Raw genomic sequence first — 24,635 nt, forward strand, 5'->3', positions numbered from 1 at the left:
CTGGGAGCCGGCGGGAACGCCTGGGCTTTGCCCCCGGAGGGCTCAGCCGCCCCTCGGGACAGGCCGCCAGCCCTCCCTGCCGCGGGCCGGGCTGCTCCGAGCGCCCCTGAACCACTTCCAGATTAGCAGTAAGACTTCCAGACGTCTTAAAGCGCAGAAACAGAAGGGAGCGGCTCACGGGCTTAGTAAGAAGCTTTATTCCAAAATCAAATGAATTCTGTCAGAAAGCCGCACAGGACGGTCGCTGGGAGCGCGGAGTTGCAGGCAGGTCTCGCTGCGTGCCACACGCCGTAGATGAACTGGTGGTGGGGTACCCCGGCAGCCCGTCCCACCACACGGCCACCGACGTCGCACCGCAGGCCAGATGAGAGCCTCCAAGACAACTGCGGTGGATTTTCTTTCACTGAGTTACCTTTTTCCACAGCATTTAATTTCTGCTGCCATCTCGTCAGTCAGGGTGTTTCCGTACTCAGTATTTTAATTTGGATTTTTATGAAATATTCTTCAAGATAAGTTGAAGCAGACGTTTAATTTTTTCCGAAAGAAAAGCCATTGTAGCATTTTATGCTAGGCACTAGGAGGAGTGCGCTAATAAAGGTAAATATGGTAAAAACGAGCATTAACCTATTCAGGAAAGCACAGAAATAGGAGCCTTTGGAATGCAAATACACTTTCTAAAACTGCATAAAAATAAGAATTTCAGGTATGAATGCCCCTCATTTTATTAGTGGTTTGTTTCCCCCACTTCCTGGACTTTATTAGTCAAGAATAATATGGTTGACATTGGTGAAAAATAAGGCGTATGTTTTGTACAGTGGTTTTGCTGAAAACACCATCAAACCAGCAAAACATAGCCAATCTAGACCTCCAGATTGAAAAGCTACCCATTCATAATAACACTTTATGGTTCTAACATCCAAAGTATTGATGCATTCACTAATTAATGTTCCTGATAGCTATTTGTCTTTGCATTATTAATATATATCTCCACTATATGCATAGAGAACTAAACCAGAAAATTACAAAGTGAGAATTATTTCAGGTGTAAGTAATTACCATCATACTGCTCTCCCTTGAAAATTTCTGTGCTGCTACAAAGATGTGAATGACTTGAGTGATTCTCCTTCTGCCTCTTGCCTTGGTGCTATTTTAGCCGAGATCCCCACAAGCGTGGGTGCAGACTAACGCTGTGTGGAAAATTAAAAAAGCATGGCATTCTTTGAGCTGAGAGGCCCTTCAAATCATGTTTATACAGCAGCCGAGTGGAGAGTTTTGCACGCTCAGCACTTCTGAAAACTAAGCGCTACACAATTTTTCGCCTATATAGCATTTTTGGAGAAAATGAATGGAGGAATCAACATGTTCTCATTTAGCTATAGATTTTTGATTGGTCTGTACTTAAGCTAATAGCATAACTATTTATTTGGTATAAATAAGACATTCTCAACTGAAGACTGCTTTTGCAATTCATGGGAGGAGTTGTGAAGAAAAACACTGTGAAAACTAATTCAATTGCAGAAATATTTTTTTAACAGGGCCAGAAAGATTGTGCTTGACATAAGCTGTTGAACACTTCCATATTGGCTGTAAATGCAGCAAAAGCTTCTGGAAAATCTATAGCATAAAGCAACTACAATCACTAGAGAAAGAAAGAAAGAAAGAGCACGTGTCAGCAGGTTCCAGGCAACAAACGTAATGCAAAAGTGCGGGACTACCTGAGGCCCTGGCCCTTCAATGCATCATTCTCCGCACATCCTATGAGTATTAGGTAAAATTTCTTACACACCATAAGAGCTGGATTACACTTTCAGAATTCAACTAGGAAGCAGTGCTGTCAGCTCTACTATTCTCAGATCACCTGCACTCGGTAACTAATTCATGAGGCATTGCTGGTCTGACAGTTGTGTTACAGTAAGGCATTCCTGCTGGATTTCTTTCCCAAAACTTCACATTAATCAGTAGTTTTGCATGTGGAATACTTACAGCAACAGGCTCCAGCTGCCAGTGCCAAAATCTCCAGTTTTAAAAGTTGTTGCACTCGCCCTCAGGTTGCTGAGTAAGGACTGGAAGAGAGAGAATAGCAGTGAGATAGCAGCACGGGGACCGCAGGGAAATTTCAACAGAAGAAAGGAAAGGGGGAAGGAAGGAAGGAAGAGAAGATAAATCAAAAGTTGCTGTAAAGTAAGGGAAAGTGCAAATAGCAGAGCATGCAAAGATAGGAAAATAGGATCCAACGTTTAGATTCGATGTTTAACAAAGGTCATTGTAAAAGTCATAGCTAGCTAGCAAACGGTAACAGAAGTAATATGCAGAAATTGCACACTCCAACACCACAGACAGATGTGAGCGGTGAAACAGAGGCGAGAGACCACGTACACCCTCCTGGAAGAGCTGTGTGGCCTTGAGGACCCAGCTGGGACCGTGGATTGAACCGCAGCATGTCCTCACATTTGGAAAAAATATATGGTTGTGATGGCCGGAGAAGTAACAGCATTTTCCGTGCACTTCAACGTCTCAATGCTGCTGCAAACCAAAAAGGCAAAGCCTGGTCAACTACCAACTGTATAACGAGGGGAAAAATTAAAAACCAAAACCTGCACAAAGTGCCAGTCATCATTTCCATTCATAAGCATTGCCCATAGCTTAAGTACAGAATTGACAGGCTCAACTAATTAAATCTGAGCGGAGTTTGGATGCCATCTTGTGACTAGCTGATAAATTACAAAACTCGAATTTCTTCACTTAATTTCTTAAGCATCTTCTCTCAAGATTTTATCAAAGCATGAAAGATACTGCAATATAAGATAGGGTCTAAATTTAAAATGCTAAGTACAATAACTGCTCTGGTCTTCTCCTTAATTTCCTATGCTGGCATTCTTATTCTGTATGTTTTGATTAAAATCACTGGGCTAAAAAAAAGACAAACCAAAACCCTACACAAAATGCAAGAATCCATCTCGGAAGTGAACACAGATGACCTATTCCTCAAGAACTGAGCTTTTTCCTCTAAAAATGTCACCAAAACCTCAAGACGGTATCCAAGACAAATCCCAGGTTCACTTTGCCACTTTCAATGTATCATATTAGCATGCATACTGAAAAAAAAAGGCACTCCAGTTATTTTGGGAGCACCCTGAGATACCCTAGACAGAAGACAACAGTGTAATTGATAAAGGGGTCAGCTCTCTCACAGAGTTGGCCACGTTGGCAGCTAGCGTAAGAAAACTTTGCCAGTTTAAAAACCACACTCAGATGGTAGGATTGTGGAAGGTAACACTTCATATCACCAGAAAACATTAGAGAGGGATACTCGGCTTGTCTTTCTGCCTGCACCACTGTGCCGGGAGATCACCGTGTCCAGCCAGGCGCGCTGCCCCTCTGGAAGCCTTCTCCAGCTGACCGCAGGGTCCCAGCCGTGCTCTGGGATGGCGAGCGTCATTTTTTACCTCACGGAAAACGTTACTTAAAACCCACAAAGGTCTCATAGAGACTATTACGACGCTCGGAGACGGCCTGGCGTATTCGACCCGCGGCCGGCTCGGACACGGCTCGCTGCGAGCTCGCAAGCCGCTGCCGTCGCTTGAGGCCCCGCGAGCAGCCCGAGCCCGCCATGTCACCAGGACGGTTTGGGCCTGGCCCCTCCCGGGGCTGATATGGCGGCTCCCGCCGGGCCGTACCATGCGGCCCCGCCGCCGGGGGCGAAGAGGGGGGGAGTGCCGCTGCCCCCCACCCCGTATGCTCGCCGCGCCCGAGCACAAACGCGCCGGTGTCCGGGCAGCACCGCGCGCCTCCCCCTCTGTACGAACTTGGGAGCGCCCGCGCTGGCACCGCCCGCCTTCGGGCGAGCCCATGGTGGAAGGTTTGTAGGGGCGCGGCGGGCAGATTTCGCGTCAGTGCTCTGTCTTGTCACCTTCTGCCTAGCGCCGGACATGGGAATACGCGGAGCTGCCGAAAACGGAGGAAGGCTTCACTCCACGTCAGCGCAGTTAGTTGCCACGGTGCCTCCCGCTTTCCGCTTCCCGAAAAATGGTTCGGCCGAACCCCACCTCGGTAGACTGCAAGGAGGCGCCATCTTGGCCGCAACCACAACGAGGCCCGAAATGGGGGAATCCACGGCTGCTACGGGGCGAGAAGGCGCGGAAGCCGCCGCTGCCTGAGCGAGGAGCAGGGCAGAGAAGGCGCCGGCAGCCGCCTCTGAGCGGAACGGGGCGAAGGCGGCGTGGGCGGAGGCTGCGGTGGGGCAGGGATTCTCCCCCCCGCGCCAGTTGGTAGGTGCCGCCGCGCGAGGCCCGCCGGGCCTGGCGCACATGGCCCGGCCGTAGGAGCCTCCCCGCCCCTTTCGCCGTCGCGCTCGAGCTGGCAGCGCGCGGGCGGCGCGGCCCGGCAGCGAGCCCCATGCAGGACAGCGAGGAGCGCCCGGCGGCCGCCGCGCCGCCCGACGCCCAGGGGCCCGGCCAGGAGCCCGAGCAGGCCGACGGGCCCCCGCCGCCGGAGCTGCCGCCGCCGGAGAAGGAGAAGGAGGAGGAGGAGGAGGTGGTGGTGGTGGTAGAACAGCAGGAAGAAGAAGCCGAGTCTGAGGCGCCGCCGGGGCCCCCCGAGCCGCCGCCGCCCGCCGCCGAGGAGCCCGCCGCCGCCGAGCCCGAGCAGCCGCCGCCTCCTCAGCCGCCCTCGCCTCAGCCGTCGTCCGGCCGCGAAAGCCCCGAGAAGGCCGAGCCTGAAGCCGAGTCGCTGGCCGGGGCCGAGCCCGAGGCCGAGCCAGCGGCAGAGGCCGAGCCCGAGCCGCCGGCGAAGGCGGAGCCCGAGGCCGAGCCGGGCGCGGCGCAGGAGGATGGGGAGGCCGCGCCCGCCCTCCCGCTCGAACCCGAGGACGAGATTTCCTTCAGCGACCCCGAGGACTTCGTGGACGACATCAGCGACGAAGGTGGGGAGCGGGCTGGAGGGCGGCCGGCGCCGCGGCCTGCTCGGGCCGGCCGTGAGGGGAAGGGAGGGGCCGGGGGGAGGCGGGGGAGCCCCGCCGGCGGGCCCCGGCCCTGCCCGCCGCCGAGGAGCCCCGGGGAGGCCGCGGCTGCTCCGGGCCCAGGCGGCTGATGCCGAACCGCCCGCCCCTCCCGCGGCCGTGTGCGAGCGGGGCCCGGCGCCCCGTTCCGGGGTTCCCTGCTGCTGGGAAGCGCTCCGCTCCCCCGAGTCCCCGTGGGCCTGGCCCCGGGCTCGTCCCTGGCGTGCCGTGGTGGTCTCCCCGGCGTGGGAGCGGGCCGCTCGTCTTGCGGAGTACACGGCTTCATGGTAGCAGTGTTTGTTCAGCGAGCCTTCTCTTGGTGTAGCAGTACAGGACCGTTTCATGGCTGTTCTTAAATTCACTGTGAAACTTACAAGTGTCGATTTATGGGCTTCCCTCACAAAGTGGAGTCGTCAGCTTGTGTGTTTTCCCTTTGCCTCCGCTGTAAAAACGCAAGTTTTAGCTTGTTGACCAGATGTTTACAAACTAGATGTCATCATTCTGTTTTTTCCATGCATCCAGAGTGAAATCTATGGATAAATAGCATGGATTTGAGAATATTACTGCTTGTGAAGATGTGACGTAGGTACTTTGTGACGAAATACAGAAAAATATTTCTGGCAGTTGAAAATTTAAACTTGAGGCTCTTCTAAAAATATTGGGTATTGACTGTCTTAAAATGGCTAAGCCATTGTGTAACTGTATGGACAAAAGAATACCTGATTTTGGCATACAGAAGTTGGAACTCTGTTTCAGTATTTTTCAGATAAATCTTTCTAGATAAATTATCTCATTTTTTGAATAGGAAAAGTACTTATTTTGCCAGTACTTATTCTAGCATATGTGCTGTTGTGGGGTCTTGCGTACATGTGTCCTATGTGTTGTAGGGTCCTAAGTTCCATGTATCAGAACTGAGAAGGTGTTTCTTAAAGCCTGTGGTTGTTTGTAACTCAGTTCAGTTGGTAGTGGAATACAGGTGATATATGTGCCTTCTAGTGTTCCAGTCCTGTGTTTAGCTTAATAAAATAGCAGAAAAATGTCTTAGATTAAGGAATTGTTCGCTATTCTCAATTTAGCAGTCTGTAGAGCTCTTTGAACATGTACATTTGTTGCTTGAAGAGTCTTTGGCAAAATTGTCTGCAAGTGTGTAGTTGGATTCTTTTTGTCTAGTTAAGTGTTTGTGTGATACACTTTGTCTACATACAGGGTTATGATGTTTATTTCTGTCTATTTGGAAACTAGACATATTTTCCTTCCTCACCTATTTTGTTGTTAAGGATTAATTTGGTGAATTTCTCAGCTGTATGAATAATACCATCTTAGTAGCTGAATTACAGTGTTTAGGTTTAGTCACTCCTGCTGGTCTGGCTTTCCATCTGTGTGTTACTACTTGAGCTTCCTTATTACTTTCCCCTTATCCTGATGACTCCCCAAGGAGAAGGGCAGTCCCTCAGTGTCACTGAGCCAAGGCTATTTCAATGCTTATGATAACATTACATCTTCAGGCACACCTTTGAGCTGGACCAGCTTTAGGATTGGACCGTCTCAGGTGTGTTGCTTCAACTTTTTTTTTCCAGAACGGTGTTGGGATGGCAGAACAGATCCAGATTCAAGCAAGAGAAGGGATGTGTCAGATAACCCCTTAGGTGCAGTGAAGCTTTAGTTCAGGTAATGATAGTGGTCCTTAAAATACTGTCAGCTGAAGATAGCTGTGTACCCACCACACCCGACTTTTCTTGTGGGTGGAATAAGAGCTGGCTAAACCAGCTTCTTACCCTTTGAAGAGTCCTTTGTTCACAATTTTGAATTTAAGGTAGACAAATGGAACAATGTAGGTATTTGTCTTAAATCTGTTGCCCTGTAGTGAATCGAAATTGTGTTGTATTCTTGCACATGAATCCAAATATGCATTCCCTGTTTTGTCTGTGGGCCTGCAAAGTCTTTTGTGAGAAGTGGTTATTAAAAAATGACTAATGGAGCCTAAAAAATTACTGTTCTGTGTATTTTTTTTTTCTTGTAGGGTTCTGTGGAAATGTCCTTGTGGGACATGCTTTCATTTTATATTCATGGAAAATGTAAGATATGTGATTATACGGTAAATAAGAAATCTACATGGTTTTTTACTGTAATATCAGATTTTTAAATTCCTTCTTTCAATCCTTACAATTATTGTGGGTATAGCAGATGTTCACTGCATGTGTCCTAAATCCTAGGTGGGTGATTACTTATCCACAACTTCAGTGTATTGTCAGCTGCCTGGAGAACGGCTTACTCATGAAAGAATATGTTGAGATCCGGTATATACTAGGAAGCTAACTTGCAGCACTCATCTGTGGTGTTCTCTTAGGGATCTGTAGCAGTCTGGGTCAGCTTTGCAGGAAAAAGTTAAAGGAGGGGAACGTGGTCCATTACTTTTGGTAATAACCCACTTTTAGTCTGTATGGTAGAAAATACTGTCTATGGAGTGATTCCCAATACCCTCTGCTATACTTTTGAAAAAAGTCAGTTTTCTGCTGTGTGTTCCTTCTACTTCTTTGCCTCCTTATTTGTTCCAAACAGTGCTCTTAAAGTTGTCATCATCTGTGATTGTGATTATTGGGACTGGTGCATCTATCTTCCTGTCAAGTTTTTTGCTCATCCTCTGTGGTTTTCTGCTATCAGAATATCTGTTGTTAACTCTGGGGGTCTTTATGAACTTTTCCCGTGCTTGACTTTTTATTTTCCCAATTTTCAGTCTGCTGCTCTCCAGTAAGGACTGTCTTCTACCTTGTGTCTTAAACATTCGCTTCTAGCAAGTCCTCCTGCTCTTCACTGAGCTTTGTTATACACTCTTCACTGAATATGTGACCTGCTTTGAAGCATGAATGTGGTCTTAGCCATTTTTGAATAGTTGCTATAAATGGGATAAGTTTGTGGGTATAATCTAAAGTGTGTGGAGTAAGTAATGATGTAACATAGAGGATTATTCCTCTAAACTCTTCAGCTTTCTTTAGTTGCTACCATTAAGTGCAAGTTTTCACAATTTCCGGGTCTGTTTTTATTATACAAGTTAGCATGTTTTAACTCTCTATTTGTAGTTCCTACATGTATGTGGAGAGCGTCTTTTTGAGTAGTAAGTACTACCAACAGCTTCTGTGAGTACAACATAATCTTGGTGGTGATAGCATCTGTTTATGCATAAACTTTCATGAAGCATATTGCCCCAAATCAGTGGAAAGCTTCACATGTAATGGCCTGTTGAAGCTTAAAGTTATAGAAGGCCAAGGCTTTTTGGTAGTTTGAAATTCAAAGTAAGCGTATTTCTGCACTGCTAGAGATCTTTCCAGCACTGTTTATGGGCAGAATAATTTTAGAATTCCAAAACTAGCAAAATTCTGTAAAAATGTCTGCAAAATATCTAAATGTGATTCTCAACACATCTAAAGCCCTTTTTCGTTTGTTCTCATATTTTAAATGTTCCTACACGTTTGGATTTTTTTTTTCCTCCTAGTCTGTGAATGCTATATACAGTCTGACTGTCCAGATGTTATCTTTATATTCTAATTTAGAACTATAGTGGCATGCACTTATTTTCTGTTTAGTCTTGCATTTTATAGTGGCCTTCACATAAGCTTGAAATTTACTGCAGATATGTATCTTTCCTATGTGTATGGCATGTGTGAAACTGCCATTCATTTCAGCACATTTGGCTTTTTTATATTAGCAGAATGTCTATTCTGGTCCATTTAAGTTCACAAAACTAAAAGTGTCAATAAAACGGAAATAATCTGCCACTTCTAACTGATGTTTCTTTAGACTATAATAATGCAATCATGTTAAGTTGCAGGAGCATGACCGATTACACCATGAAACTGTCTGCAATCTAGACAAGAATTAAACTGTATGTTTGAACAGGATAGCTAGGGATAGTGTGGGATTTTATTCCTGAAAGGGTTTAAAAATAACCTTAGGTTAAAGTTATTTGAGAGATTGTTTGGATAGCCTTGTCTTTAGTGCTTCTAGTTCAGTCCATTGAGGACTGAATCATTCATGTAGTTTTTCTGACTCTTCTTGGATCTACAGGTTAGTACATTTCTGTAGTTAGGTCATGTTGATTTGAGAAGTGTGTTTAAATGCGTACGTTACCAATGGGGTTTGGTTGGTAGATACAGAATACCGTAACAGAATTAACTGGAGGAATAGATAAAAGTTAGATATGTCTGGAATTCTACAGAATATACATCTAGAAGCCTACCACATAAAAGTAATGTGGTGGTGTTGTTGAAGCTCCTAATTTTGTGCACAATTTACGGGTATGCTTTGTACCTTTTAACTGCTTTTATGCCAGCATGGTACACAAGCCACAGCTGCAGGGCTGCAGTCCTTCTGAATGGTCTGCCTCTGTGCATGGGAAATTTCAACGCTGTTGTAAGCAATCTCTTCCCAGTAGAAAGAAACTTGAAGCTGAGAGTGCAGAGACTTAACAAACCATCTCATCAGCAAGGACTCTCAAAGTTTGTAGGATGATACAGGGAAGGGGTTTAGTATGATTGAAGAACATATAGTGTATGAAAAGGTGTGTGCTTGTGTTCACTTGCTGCATGCTTAAATATGACTTTAAGTGTCTCGTCTTAGACCTTCATTTTTGTCTTTTTAATTAAAGGCTTAGACGGCGTGAGTTCTCAAACATAATTATAATGATGCAAAGACATGGAGAGCTTCCAGCGTGACAGATAGTTTTGAATTATGCTAAAAGTCTTGTAGTATGGGAGGGATGTGTGTGCGCTATATTTCTTTTTGTCAGAGTAATACAGTTAGAATTTGAGCAAGGCCACTAGTCAGAGCTTTAGTAGTAAATCTTATAGTTGTCTGCTCTGTCATCAATTTTGAGGACTTCATGAGCCAGTTCCAACTCATGAAACGAGCTAACAGGTCAAGTGTTGATGTCCTCAATGTAAGATATTTCTTCAAGAAAGACTTCAAGAGATAACTGCTTCAGGTTTGTCAAGAAACTTCGTAATCATGCTTCTCAGCGAGGAAGTATTGTTGGAGCGTTGTGTATCTGGCAGAGTGTTCATTCACTACCAAGTTTCTTAAATGATTCTTGAATAATTTTCTTGAAATTTGAAATATTCTTCTTCCCTTACTATCACTATTGTTTTCATCTTTCTGTCTTCCTCCTCAATGATGTAGACTGGTGCCATGGTTTCTTATGTGCTTTTTCTTTGCAGAATTACTTGGTGATGTACTGAAGGATCAGCCGCAGGAAGCGGATGGAATTGACTCAGTAATCGTCGTGGATAATGTTCCCCAGGTTGGACCAGACCGACTTGAGAAACTGAAGAATGTAATCCACAAAATATTTTCCAAGTTTGGTAAAATTATAAATGAATTTTATCCAGAAGCAGATGGGAAGACAAAAGGGTAAGTCATGATAACTCCTACTGGAATAGGATTGAAACACTGCTCTGACCTAATCGTGATTATTAGTGTCAATACTTCATGGCCGATTTTTATGGTGACCTTGTAGTCATGCTCATCACTTTCTTCTGCCTTAGTCTGTACAATCCTGCCATCTAGTCTCAGTGACAAGCGAAAGTTCCCGGTGGAGCTGAGAAGCTTAATAGCTCATTAAGCTACAGTGTGGGGGGGAATTAATTATGGAAACAGTTTAGATGGGTTTGTAAGACAAATTTATGTGCAGTACTAAATGAGGGGGTTTTGTTCATTTGCTGCCATGGCTAACAAATAGGTTAAAGGTACATTTTAGTTAAAAAAATTAGTAGCAGTGGATGTACTGTTCATTGCAAAATGGACTGTCAATATTGTGTCTCTGGTTGCCAGTGCTTACGCTTACATTAGTGACTCTAATTTACCGAAGTCCAGCAGCACTTTCCAGGACCCTTTTCCCTTTTACCAACTTCTGATCCATGTTCCTGGTTAACTGTAGCATCTGAAATTGAGAAAAAAATTAACCATAAGCGATCAAGCCCAAAGGAAGAGGGCAAGGGAAAGAAAGTTTTAGGGAGAGAAACCAGGCAAAAAATCAATCTGATAGGAGGTTTTACGAAACCTTGTTACTGTGATTGGAGTAGCATATATTCCTGAGTTTGAGAGGAATGCATAGTTTTGAAAGCAGAAACAAAGTGGGTTTTCTGGAGTGGAGGGATCTTTGGTTCTGTAAAGTCAGGGTGAGAAGCATGAGAAAATTATTCCATCTCTCTGTGTTCATGCCTGTTTCTGAGACAGTGTCTGCCGGTCTTCAGGATTAAGACTGCTGGGCTAGAAGCTAGATTGTATTGGCGGTAAGGAGGAAGCTGAGTTATGTTCAATGTAACTGAAAAACAAGAGTGGTGCTTTGAGATGCCTGTGACAGCAAGATTTACAATTTGTAAACATGATCTGTCACTCAGCTGGAAAGAGCTGCATACTTAACCTGCCGGTTACTAGCTCTCGTTGTTGTTCTGTGTTGCACTGAACTTGCGTTCATCACTTAGTGTAGCCCATTTACAGAGAGGATATCAATTTAATTCAGGTCAAGCCCATACAGTTAAAAAGTGTGTATGTGTCTGTGACTGAAACGGAGATTAATTGCCTTTGGCCCTAATTGGTTAGGGACAAGACAAGAAGTTATTTCTTTTTTATTTATTTTATTTTTTTATCATGAGCCTGGCATGTAGTCAACAATGACTTCCTACTTTTGTCTTCCTTCATTGCAGGTACATCTTCCTGGAGTACATGTCTCCGTCTCATGCCGTGGATGCTGTGAAGAACGCAGATGGATACAAACTGGATAAACAGCATACTTTCAGAGTCAACCTTTTCACAGACTTTGATAAGTGAGTGCAGCTATCGTGTGTACCTGTAGATCTTAGGATTCTAATCAAGAGTGCCTCCACGGAGTGTAACCAATCACATTGCTGTTTCAGGTACATGACAATCAGTGATGAATGGGAAATCCCTGAGAAACAGCCATTCAAGGATTTGGTAAGGGTTTTTAAAAAAAAAAAAAAAATGAAAGAATATTCAGCATAATATGAAATGATTATTTCATTGCTGGAGTGTTCATGTGAAAATAGAAACAATGTGTTAATAGTATTGTTACAAGTAGCAGTAATGATCACCTGCACCTGTTCCTTCATGCTCCCTGTCAGGGGCGGACAGGAAGATGTTCTGCTTAGTAGTTCCTCATCGGGTAAAACTTGCACAAGTAATTTAAAAACGGAATTTTGAAAGCATTTTCTTACATTTTTAAATGTTTGAGACAAAATTCTGTGTTTGTTACCACTAGCTTTGTAAAAAGCCCTGTGGAGGAAGTGATAGTTTTTTTTGAAAAAAAAAAACTGTACTCAAAAAAGTCACTTAAGGAGTGTTAAACATCATCAAACCACCGTGAAGGTCCACCTTTTTATGATCTGTTCTCTTAGCCTCCAGTAACCAGTACTTTTGAATTATTTAATTTCACTTCATAAACTTGTTTTCAATCGTAAGACTCCAAAGGTGCATGCTCTGTGTAAGACTGACTTCCACCTGCCAGGTAGATATTAATTTGGGAATCTTATCCTCTTAGCCTTTGACTCACTAATAATCTCTTTGCTTCTGTATTTCTTAGGGGAATCTCCGCTACTGGTTGGAAGATCCTGATTGTAGGGATCAGTACAGTGTGATCTTTGAGTCAGGAGACCGGACGTCCATTTTTTGGAATGATATCAAGGAACCTGTTCAAATTGAGGACAGAGCAGTGAGTGTCCTGGAAGTGCTGTACATTGCAGATACACTGTCAGTCTCATTCGTATTATGACATTTCATGTTTTTCTCTTTTTTAAATATTTTTTCCTCTATTGATGAAATACTTTTTTTCTTCCTTTTGAAGAGTGGTGAAATTGCATCCTTTAGAATTAGACTTAGCTGCTTAGTAAAAAAATATATGGACTTGTTTGTGGTGGGTTTTTTTCTAAACTGGTCCACGATGCCTATTAGTTTCCTTCATCTGTATATTATAGGTGATTCAGAAAGACCTGAAAATGCAAAGTCAGAGTTGGAGGAGTACTGTTCATTAGGGCTGACTATGTGCTGAAGTATGCTGCTTCGGATCGCTTTTGTGCTGACCGCGGAGGTGCTAAAGAGGAATAGCTGGTTTGGTAACAGCATGTAAAAGGGAGAGTTAGCGTACCTGTCTGGTGCGGGCAGTTGACTTGCTGAGAACTGTTGGTACCCAGAAGCATTTTCTTTAATAACCAGTACGCATTATGGTAGAAAGAGCTTGGCTCTGGGATGATGAGTAATTTTGGTTGTCTCCATGGTCACTGGCTGTCGTCTGTATTGCTGAAACCTCTCTAACTTAGCTGTTAGAGACCTGCTTTGTAGGTCAAGAACTGTACTGTTGTTAAGAAATTTTAAGTACTTACCCTTACTTCTGAGAAGAGTATGTTCTTACCAGGGCTGAAAGACAACAAGGAAACCCAGGCCTGTTAGGTGGGTTTAATTGTTACTATACAAAGGCTGTCACTGTACCTGGAAAATGTTTTTGGTGATCAGTAAGTTGAAAAGGTCTCAAATGATAGTTTTTAACCTGAAGAATTAATACTGTGCGTTATGTGCATGAAGTTACCTTCAAGTAGTTGTGGAATTTATCACCAATTCTGAGATCTTCTTTTAGTAAATAGATTTGCAAAATGTGATGCTACAAGCCACACATTAATTCTTTCCCCTTAAGGAATCCATCATGAAATTAAACCATTGTGTATACTTTTTTTTTTTTTTAAATCCAGCGATGGACAGAAACCTATGTACGTTGGTCCCCAAAGGGTACGTACTTGGCTACGTTCCACCAGAGAGGCATCGCACTTTGGGGTGGAGAGAAGTTCAAGCAGATTCAAAGGTTTAGTCACCAGGGAGTGCAGCTTATCGACTTCTCACCCTGTGAAAGGTATGGAGTGGGACGTTGGTTTGGGCTAAGGGATCACAAGCACACACATTCTGGCTGCTGTGCTTTCAACTCTCATGTGGTTGGGGCCTTCCGTTCTCCTCTGCCGTTGGAAGTACTGCTTTTCATGCGTAAATCTTTCTTAGAATGAGTGAAACTCTGCCTGACTTTTCTTTGACTTCAGGAAAGATACTTAACATAATCTGAATAATTGGTCTACAAAACTGAGCTGACAAGTTTCCTCAAAGACGTTACTGTCCCAAGGGAGAAGACCATATTTTTTCCTCTTTAGTTGGATGGGGTGTCTGTAGCATTAAATTTCTTGTTTTCTGAAAAGTTTCAGTTGAGTAGCATCCTCCAAATCTGTAGCACTAAAATTAATTCCTTAAACCTCCTTTAACTTTAAAGAGCTGTTTAGAGAATGCTATAATAATTTCAGGACTGAGGTGCATCTTGTTTTGCTAGTTTTCAAGTAGCGTATTTGAAAGCAATATATTAGATACTACGTTTTATTGTATTAAAGAGAGATTATTTGTCTTTAAATGGAGAAGTCTACCATACCTATAGTTCACGTTGACTACGGTCAATGGATTTATATTCAGTTCAAAGCCAATGATGTTCTTGTGGCAAAACTACATAGTAGGTAACAGTATATTTGGTGAGATCCCTTCTCCCCTAACATCAATATGGGAAGACTTGCACATAAATCTAAAGTCTTTACAGCCAGAGGGATGCCAAGGAAATACTGTGTCTTGGAAGGTTTCTCCTGCTTTATTATACTGTTCTTACTTTTCTCTCCTCTCCAGAAAATCTCATTAGAGAAACTGCTGTTTGAAAGTGCATTGTATTTAAATATTATTTGGGTGAAAGTCTGCGTGTACTAAAATATTCGATGAAGTTTTGATAGTGAAATTGATCTTTTCTTTTGTAGATATTTAGTGACCTTCAGCCCTTTGATGGACACGCAGGATGACCCTCAGGCTATTATCATCTGGGATATTCTGACTGGGCAAAAGAAGCGAGGATTCCACTGTGAAAACTCAGCTCACTGGCCTATTTTTAAGTAGGTTGAGAAACAGAATTAGAGAGAGCGCATTAGTCCCAGGCTTTATTTAATAAAAAGGCAGTTCCAACCTAATATTCTTTTTTTTCTTTTTATTTGCTTAGGTGGAGTCATGATGGTAAATTCTTTGCTCGAATGACTTCAGATACCCTCAGCATCTATGAAACACCTGTAAGTTCTTGCTTTTTTTCGCATGACACTTAACTCCATTTCAATATCAGTCTTACCTATGGTGTCTGTTTTAAAGGGTACATGTTAATAGTAGACTCTAGAGCTGGACTTAAAAGGGGAGAAATCCATTTGCTTTTGTCTTGTTCTTTCCTGGGTGAAAAACTTTAGCTGACAGTAGATTTCACACCACATTTCTCGAAGGACTAGACAGCTCAATATACTGCTTATAAGAGTCAACAGGATCAAGGTTATGTGATGCCTCCTGGCTCTCAGTAGCAGGTGAGTGCCAAAGTACCCAAAACACACTATAAATTGCAGCCTAATCTAGTCCGTTTTGCTTTTTCATTATAATTCAGGCTGCTGTACTCATAAATTTTGTACAGCAATTTCTATTTTATTGGTGATTGTGGTATACATATGTTCATAATAAAGAATAGGAATACAGGATCTTGGAGAACTGTACACAATTTCTTAGTTTGTGTGCTCTACTAAGAAGAGTAGAAGGTGCATGTATAAATATAAGGATGTTACTAACTTGAAAATTCGCTTTCTCTTCTTCTAGTCTATGGGTTTGTTGGACAAGAAAAGCTTAAAAATCACTGGGATAAGGTGAGCCTATTCCCTTTAGAGATAACTGCCCTCTTTAGTTGGAATCTGTATGTCTGGGGCTTTGTTATGGCGAGAGGAATTTTTAGACTATTGACTAGAGCAAATGGCCTCATATGCTGAAGTGGTCAAATTAGACAAACTGGCAAAAAGGAATGGAAAATTCTCCATTTATTGATGTCCACAGTTGACAGCTTGTTTGCTTTGAAATCCTCTTTGTGGTACTGCTTAATCCAGAGCCTAGCTTGGGAGTCCTGCTACTTGCCTACAAAACTGCTGGAAATGCAGTTTGTTAGGGAATATTGCCATAACTAGATTGTATGCTGGCTGAAACCAGTGTGCTGTGTAGTGCCTGTTGGCAAGGAACGAGTTTGGGTTTGTGTGTGTCTGCACAATAGGTATGGACTCCTGTGAGAGCTTTTGAGCTACCTCTGTAGAGTAACAAGAAAATAAAGTGTACCCAGGTGCAAAAAGATTGTCTCCAGTGTAACTTAATAGGGTTTTTTTTGTTCATTGGTTTAATCATCCTGTTTCTTAGATCTTCGGTGGTTACACTGAGAGTAAGCCCTACTCTTTACTGAAATGTACTGTTTTGATAACTTTGGTCATGTAGCAAGTTTAAACAGCAGTTTAAAAACCTGTTTTATTATGAAATTGTCCTCAGTTGCTTGTCTGTATCTGTCTTTATTATTGAAAGTTGATATTTGTCTGCAACATTCACATACAATGATGAAGATGGTTTCTGCCTGTGGTACCTTCAACTGAAAATTAAAATGGCATATTTTTAACTTTATTCCTGTAGAGACTTCTCATGGTCTCCAGGTGGTAACATAATTGCTTTCTGGGTGCCTGAGGACAAAGACATCCCAGCAAGAGTGACTTTGATGCAGCTGCCTTCTAGACAAGAAATTCGTGTGCGGAATTTGTTCAATGTCGTAGATTGTAAACTACACTGGCAGAAGAACGGGGATTACCTGTGTGTGAAGGTAGACAGGACTCCCAAAGGCACACAGGTGTGTGGATTCTGTTCAGATTCATAAAATTTGGTTCTATCTCATGCTGACACCTCGTTTTCTTACAGTACTGTCTTTTAATATAGACAGTGTAAATTACATTATGTCAAAGCTAAGTTTCATTTTTCCGTTTGAATTTGAGGCGTGTGGAGAGCAAAGTGTATGTAATGTTTGCGTCTAAGATTTGCTTTGACTTCAGTGGCATCTTGGGCTTGGGCAAGAGCTGTATGCCTCACCTCTTTCCCTACGCACCGTTAAGCAGTTGAACAACCCATAGGTCATGCTGCACAATGTGCCATATGTCTTAGTTAAATTTCCTAACAGTCTGAAAAGAAACAAATGCTTTTCTACCGTTCTTCAGTTATTCTTTAACAGGACAGAAACATTTAGAACATGTTTGGCAATGTCTTGTCTTTGTCTGCTCTCATTAAAGAAATAAATCTTGACTCTGTCTCTCATCGTGCGTCCTGACAGGCTAATTGTGTAGTTGTCATTCTATGCCTAGTGATAAAATTATTGCTCTTCTGTTTCTGTACTGGATAATGAGCTGATCTTGGCCTTTACAGGGAGTAGTGACCAACTTTGAAATATTCCGAATGAGAGAGAAACAAGTGCCAGTGGATGTGGTGGAAATGAAAGGTAATGGCAAGTATTTTCTTACTTTTGATCTTCAATTTTTTGAGTAGACATTTGTGTGTTTCTTAGAAATTCCGGTCAACATGTGACATAATTAGGAAGTTAATTCTTTTGAGAGGAGCTACAGTATTCATGTTGCAGAGCTTCTCTTGTAAAAATAAGAAATCAAAACTTTTGTTGCTGTTCCTGCTTGTGACTGACTTGAAAAAGTACAGAACTGTTACTAATAAAGATGGTATGGCTGACAACATGAGTGTATTGTGTAAAAGATGAGAGACTTTGGAGCTATTGTTTGACTGTAAACACTACCCATAATTCCCTGCATTTGCCTTATCAACCCGTGTTTTAAAAGGTAATCTGTATAGCAGAGTCTGACTGATGGGTTCCCTTGCTTCAGCGTTCTGGTTTTCCTTGGTAACTGCTTGAAATCAAAGCTTGGTATTGTCTTTTGATAAAGTTTTGACACTTTTTTTTAACAGAAAGCATCATAGCCTTTGCTTGGGAACCAAACGGAAGCAAGTTTGCTGTGTTGCATGGCGAAACTCCACGAATTTCAGTTTCCTTTTACCATGTTAAAAACAATGGGAAAATAGAACTCATAAGTAAGTGACTGAAAAACAGATGAATGGTGCAGATACTAAGTATTTTGCATGGCAATAGATGCAGTAAACTCAAAATTGTGGCCATTTGTGGTGGATAGTACGGCAATAGGTGCTATGTCTGACATAGTATTCTAGAAATCTAATTTTCTGGTGGCAGCTAAACCATCTTCACTTTGAATCAGTCCAGGGACTGGGAATAAAAGGCCTACGAGCCAGAACAATTTTGTGGCCTTGGAAAGTTCATGCAAGGTGATAGCACAGACTTTGCTCACTGTAGATAAAATTTATTCCCAAGTTAGGTGTTGGGATCTTCTGATCTGTTTCTCTTCTTTCTTCTGCTACCTTGGATGTTCTGGTGCTACTGGGTTATGTCTTTAGAAGTATGGATTTAAGGACTGTTGCTAGGACTTGCTTGCAAGTTCAGAAATGTCTTCAGGAATGGGTGGAGTTGACTGCTTGTAAGCTATTTGTGTTGAATTGAGATACTTTTCTGAATTTGCCGTGTTTCTTTCCAGAAACGTTTGACAAACAGCAGGCAAACACGATATTCTGGAGTCCTCAAGGGCAATTTGTAGTGTTGGCTGGCCTCAGAAGGTGAGTATCTACACAGCTTACGGAAAAACACATTCATTTTAAGGATGAAAAAGGCTGGAGTATCTCATCAAGAACTTTTTTGGTGTCTTTGTGAATGTTGCATTGCTGTGTAATCCTGGTATAGCTTTGCAAGAGCAAAGGAAGAGATGCAACTTCATGATGCAGCTTAGTTCTTTGTGTAATTTTTTACTTGCTATTTTTGCCACATCAAATGAAGAATACATTTTTCAACAGAAAAGTGGATGCTAAGAAACACTTTTCAGCTATTCAAGTTAAATACTGACTCTCAACTAACGCAGTTTGCACTGTGCATATGGACTTACAGTGCATTTGGTTTTGTCATAGCTTTGTGCATCCTCATGGACCATACCTCTTAATGGCAAAGCTGTTTTGTAAGAGTTATCAAGAAAGTTTCACATTAGAGCAAGTGAAAATGATTTTTATTAATCGGTTGAGTAGTATTTGCTTTTACATGCTTTCAGACAAGTGCTGTTCATCCTAGAGATCTATTTTTTTTTTAATCTTGTCTTCACTACTTACATATGTCTAAGCATATGACTCAAACTTTGGCTGTAACTTGCCTATAGTATGTTTTCACTGACTTTAAGAACAGAAAGAAAACAGGCTAAGGGTCGCTGAACATAGAAACAAAACTGTCATTCTTGGATTTTTGTTTTTATTCATTGCATGGCTTTGTAGCCACAGAGACTGGTATGAGCGTGTCTCTTGGTTGCTGTGAAAGTTTATCAGTGTAGTGAGGAGCTGTAAAGATGCAGCTTTTGAAATGCATTTTAAAAAAACAGGCTGTACTAGTGTGTAAAACAGTCTGTCTTGTTTCATCTTTGCAGCATGAATGGTGCCTTAGCATTTGTTGATACATCTGACTGCACCATGATGAATATTGCTGAGCATTATACAGCTTCAGATGTGGAATGGGATCCTACAGGCAGATACATTGTGACTTCTGTGTCTTGGTGGAGCCACAAGGTACTAATGCTTGCTTTTTTTTTTTCCCCCCTTCCAGAGGTATTGGAAAGGGCTGTTGGTTAGGAAGGGAAAATGGACACCTGTCACTGGTCATATGACTTAAAACCTGCACCAAAGTTTCATACATTGATTTCTGAACATCAGTATTAATTTGGGCCGTTAGCTTCACCAGTTGTCCAAAATAAGTCCTGGAGGGGCAGTTCATAGGTCTAAACTGAGTGTCCTTTTTCTGAACTTTCATTAAGTCTTTAGTGATTTGAAATTTGATCTGCTTGTGGTCCACACAGAACAGCAGGATTTATTGCGCCTGTCATTAGTTTTGTGTGGTTCCAGCTACAGCACTGTAATCCTTTCCTGTACAGGTATAGAATCTGAGACCTAAGAGTATGAGGGAATGGCTGGCTTAGTTTCCAACAGTTGTGATACTCCAGAAGGTCACCTCATGCAAAGCTTCAGTGGAGCAGATATTTTGCTGAGGAATTTGACTTGGGCAAGGAAGGCACAAACAAAAAGAGCACCCTGGTTCTGTTGTCTAATGGTGCTAATTTTATAAAAAAGACCCTGAAGACAAGGAGTAAGGTCTGCAATGTTAAGGTGCAGCTTATCTTGATTGAGATGGTCACTGCTCTTTCAGGTGGATAATGCATATTGGTTATGGACCTTCCAAGGCCGCCTGCTTCAGAAAAACAATAAAGACAGGTTCTGTCAGCTTCTCTGGAGGCCACGACCAGCTACCTTGCTCAGCGAGGATCAGATAAAGGTAGTGTATTCCACTGACTCTTTCTGCCGACATTGATTTGTTCTATAAGCATACTTGGTTTACCTCCTTTTCTTGAGGATGAGGCTTGAACCGTGACAGTTATGCAACTGCTTTTCACCCTGAATTTGTGAAAAAGTGTTGCTGTGGGAGACCTCACTTCAGGGAATGACAAGAATGACTGTAAATATTATCTGTTCTTTAAGCTCGGAATAGAAATGGGGACCACTTGTTCTTATGGTTAGGGTACAGTGAAAGGGTATAAAGAATAACAAAATGGAATTTAGCTGTCCAGACTTCACTAACAGCATGTGTACAGAAGCATTTACATGATCTGTAAGCCAGGAAGAACAACCCAAATTATAGTGAAGGGGATTGCCTAGAAGAGAGATGTTTTTAAAAAATGCATAGCCTGCTCAGGCCTATCGAAGAAGTTCTTGCAGAATATGATAGTTGTGACTGCTAGGTTGATATCCTAGTTGAAATAAAGTTCCCTGTTTTACAGCAAATTAAGAAGGACCTGAAGAAATACTCCAAGATATTTGAGCAGAAGGATCGCCTGAGCCAGTCCAAAGCTTCAAAGGCAAGACACTTTTGGGATATGATAATGTCAGTGAAACTCTTGTAGCCTTCCTTAGTTATTTTGCAATGGTGATACGTAATTTAAATTTCTTTTGTAACATCTGTGTTCATTTGAATCCAGATGATTAGAGTTAGTTCCAATAGGCAATTCAGACAGATGCTACTAGACTGTCAAGTTAAAAGTAACGAATCTGGAGAGGCACTGGTGCCGCAGCAGTGCCACTTTGCTTCATTAAGCAAAGGTGGTAAAATTTTGGGGTTCTTAGTGACCTGCTGTATTAGGCAGTCTTTAAATTAAGAAAGGCTCTTTAAATTAAAAAAAACCACCTCACTAAAACAGCTTTTTGATTACATCAGAGAAAGATCTTTTTTCTTTTGTTCAAGTCAGTAGAAAGTACGTTCATGAGGGGGAAAAAAAGCTTGACTGCTAATAAATGCATCCCATGTGAATTACTGGGGAGGTTTAACAACCTCTTGCTGCCTCTGTAGGAGCTGGTGGAAAGGAGACGTACAATGATGGAAGAGTTCAGAAAGTACCGCAAGATGGCACAAGAGTTATACATGGAGCAGAGGAACGAGCGTTTAGAGCTTCGAGGAGGTAAGCCGCACACAGTACTTGTAAAGACTTGCTGCTAGGTAACTACTGCTTCTAACCAAATCGCTACCCTGTCCTGGGGATTCATCCACTTCTCTCCCTCCATTTCCTGTCAAAGCTAGTCCCTTGTTCTCTGAAGGTTATTTATGCTTTTTGTCCTGAATCGCAACAGATCTTGAGGTTTTTTGGTTTTGTGTGTGGTCTTTTTTTCTCTTTGAGGGATAGCTCAAATATTGCGGGCTGCCAGATTTCGGTATTTGTGTTTTACCTCACCTCTTTACCCTTCAAGGCAAGCATTGGCTGCACCTTGGGATAAGGCTGTAGAGATTTCGGTGTTGCATTTGACCAGAAAATCCACAGAAGCCCTGTGGTGGGAGACAGTAATGTTTTGGTAGTCACTTAATGAATTTAGCGTGTATTTATTATGATTTAAAGCACCAAATACCTCATTTCGCTGCTGGGTTAAGGACTGTTTCTGCCAAGAGCAGGAAATCTTTCCATTGCTGCCTTGTTTGAGGTATTCATTGTTAATGTTTTCTCTATTCCAGGGGTAGACACAGATGAGCTGGACAGCAATGTTGATGACTGGGAGGAGGAGACTGTTGAATTTTTTATCAATGAAGAAATTATTACCCTTGCAGAACCAGAGTAATTAATAAAGCTGTGGTAAGATAGCATACCTCTCAATAAAGAGAAACTTTTTCTGTCAGCTGTTGCTATAGATTCAATAATTTGCTTGAGAAAATTAGGTCCGTTTATTGTACGAGTGAATGTGTTGTTCTCTGAATTGGTTTATGCTTTCTTTGTGGCTAGAGGGGACAAACAAAAGCTTTTTTAAAAATAATTTTAGTCAGATTTATGAGGTGTACTGAGCAGAATACCGTGTATGTCCAGTCTTGCCAGAATGATCAAATCCACAACAGAGTCAGGGTCAACTTCTAAACACAGTGTATTGCAGACTTTAAAAGTTGTGTCAGGACAAGGAATTGTAGTTAGTATGAGATAGAAATTTTGCCTATTGGAAGAATTGCACGTTAGTTCAAGGCTGGAGAGAGATTAAGTATTGTACTAAAGATTGTAAAGCAACTGCTATGGGCTGATAAAACTTTGAGTAGATGTTTAAACATCTACATGAACTCTGCTATCATTTTCTAGAGATGTTGGGTAGAATTCAGGTAGTAGCAGACTCTTGTGTACTAACTGTCACTGCTTGTTGCTTGAAAGCTTTTATTTAATCCAGTGTTTTTCCCAATTCTTTTTTGTGAATTTATATATTTGTATGTTGAAAATAGAGGCTACTTTCAGCCCCTGTTGTAGGAATTGTCCTTTAGGGAGGTTGACATTGTTGTATTGAGGAGGGAAGAGATATTTTGATGGTGAATGCACTCACAAAGGACCTAAAACCTGGAATGGGTTCCTGCTCTGGCATGTTTAGGACTTGCCTTAAGGAAGAGGAGGGTGACACTGGGAGTACGCCTTTTGCAGCTGTAAGTCACCCTACAGCTCTTTAGCCTCCAGATACCTAAGGAGCTCAAGTAAAATATGAGCAGTACACCTCTTGGACCTGTAGAAAAATTAACAGCTTTGATACTTTTGGATATATCTGGATCTGGCTTATCTGTGTCCCATACATGGGAGATCCTGTTATGGAAAGAAGAGGGAGAGAAGCTGCTTAGTGTATGGATTTAAACAAAACATCAGTTTAAAGAACAGGTGATGCACAAATGCTTATGTAGCCTTTCACCAGCTAGCATCTGTGGTAAGGTTGCGCTGTTTGTATAAAAGCATAGTAAGTAATTCATCTCTTTTTTTCTTTTCTGCAGCGCCACGGTATCTTGTGCTGGAAAGAAGTTCGTTTGTTTTCAGAAAGTCTACATCAACTTTGGAATTTTTAATCCATATTCTTGCACTCTGGAAGGGTGGATGCACCAGATTTTCTCCATTCTGACACATTGTAGTGCCTTTAAGTCTTGCTGCCTGCTGCAGTGAGATACTGGAAAGGCGCTGCTTTTAAATTTTTTTTTTTTAAGGGTTTGATTTTCTTTTCCCCCCCTTTTTAAATCCACTACTACCAGTATTTACTTCCCCGTGCAGTACTTGCCAACTGGCAGTTTTTGACTGTTGCCAGTAAGGTGAGATTCATCAGTGCACCTCTGTCTTACACACATGCACAATGTTTCTGTTTCAGGACTCTTTCAATGTCCCGAGTGCATGGACAGGTGTTCATTTTGTTTGGGGAAAAGTCAACAGAACCATTTTTCGTATGATGTGTTTTAGTGTGCTGAAGCAGCACTACAGTGGGCTATATCCTCCTCCTTTCAGATTGTGAAAGGATGTCTCCCTCGGAGCTGAATATGGAAATAAAAGCAGACCTATACTAAAACCAGGCTGGCTACGTGTTGTTTGTACAGAATCTTTCCCTAAATTATGAAAGTCAAACGTACCCAGGATAATAAGGGTATTTGCTGTATTGACTATATGGTTGCTTTGGACTTTTTTTTAATCTCAGTTTCTCATGGCTCTTCTGGTTTTGTGTTGTGGTTTGTTTTTTACAATATCTCATTAATCTGACAGGCAGACCTGTTCACTGCAAACTTTCAGAGAGGTGCTCTGTATACACGTCTTATGCTCTCTGTTACAGTACCTAATTTAATTTCTAAAGCCCTCTGTGCTCAGAGGGGAAAAGTGTACTTAAAGCTGGTGGAGCAACTTCTCTGTATTTGAGCAGGAAATCTTTTCTGGATATTGTCAGAGCGGTGAGAGAGACTGGCCTGCTGCCTTCCTTTGAGGGGTGGAAGAGAACGAGGACGTTCCTGTCTCCTCTCCAGGACTGGCCAGTGAAATTGCTAATGTGAGCCGACTTGACTCATTCTTTTTAAACCCTGAGCTCACTTACCTAGCAGTGTCTGACAGATCCAAAGTGGAAAGCAGAAAGTACCCTTTGGGTAAAGGGTAGCCCCACTGAGCTGGAGGCAGCCAAGGGACAGTAATGTTTGTAGCACTCGCTTTTCTTTGTCCCAAGGTGAACTTGCTGTGATAGCAGATGCACGAACCCCTCAATTAATTCCAGTGTTTCCTTCGCCAGGAAGACTGCAGAATGATTGTTCCCTAATGATGGTATTGACTTA

The 24,635-nt window shown here is 42.2% G+C and overlaps 1 protein-coding gene and 1 long non-coding RNA gene across 9 annotated transcripts; one reads left to right on the forward strand and one right to left on the reverse strand.

Moving 5' to 3' along the window:
- Positions 1-174: 174 nt before the first annotated feature.
- LOC142363216 (uncharacterized) lies at positions 175-4,279 on the reverse strand. Of its 8 annotated transcripts, none has more exons than XR_012765576.1 (3): positions 3,911-4,279; positions 2,377-2,523; positions 175-2,063 (listed from the first exon to the last, which is right to left on the reverse strand). It is a non-coding gene; the product is annotated as an uncharacterized LOC142363216 (long non-coding RNA). The 8 variants fall into 8 exon arrangements; XR_012765575.1 differs by having other exon boundaries at positions 2,377-2,520; positions 3,911-4,274; XR_012765579.1 differs by lacking the exon at positions 3,911-4,279 and adding an exon at positions 3,678-3,904.
- Positions 4,280-4,380: 101 nt separating this feature from the next.
- Positions 4,381-23,890, forward strand: EIF3B (eukaryotic translation initiation factor 3 subunit B). The gene is made up of 19 exons (XM_075436155.1): positions 4,381-4,921; positions 10,207-10,399; positions 11,695-11,814; positions 11,905-11,962; positions 12,588-12,716; positions 13,747-13,904; positions 14,833-14,964; positions 15,069-15,135; positions 15,698-15,744; positions 16,544-16,754; positions 17,321-17,393; positions 17,870-17,992; positions 18,508-18,586; positions 19,435-19,573; positions 20,208-20,333; positions 20,836-20,913; positions 21,402-21,510; positions 22,056-22,173; positions 23,331-23,890. Exons 1-18 carry the CDS (start codon positions 4,396-4,398, stop codon positions 22,157-22,159), a joined length of 2,472 nt encoding a protein of 823 aa, XP_075292270.1. The 5' UTR covers positions 4,381-4,395; the 3' UTR covers positions 22,160-22,173; positions 23,331-23,890.
- The last annotated feature ends 745 nt before the right edge of the window (positions 23,891-24,635 follow it).

Source organism: Opisthocomus hoazin, chromosome 15 (genome assembly GCF_030867145.1).
Source record: "Opisthocomus hoazin isolate bOpiHoa1 chromosome 15, bOpiHoa1.hap1, whole genome shotgun sequence".
Classification (NCBI taxonomy): domain Eukaryota; kingdom Metazoa; phylum Chordata; class Aves; order Opisthocomiformes; family Opisthocomidae; genus Opisthocomus; species Opisthocomus hoazin.

Coding starts and splice junctions, on each gene's coding strand:
- EIF3B (XM_075436155.1), top strand. CDS start 4,396: ATGCAGGACAGCGAGGAGCGCCCGGCGGCCGCCGCGCCGCCCGACGCC. Junction 13,905..14,832: donor GACTTCTCACCCTGTGAAAG/GTATGGAGTGGG, acceptor TTTCTTTTGTAG/ATATTTAGTGACCTTCAGCC. Junction 17,394..17,869: donor GGATGTGGTGGAAATGAAAG/GTAATGGCAAGT, acceptor TTTTTTTAACAG/AAAGCATCATAGCCTTTGCT.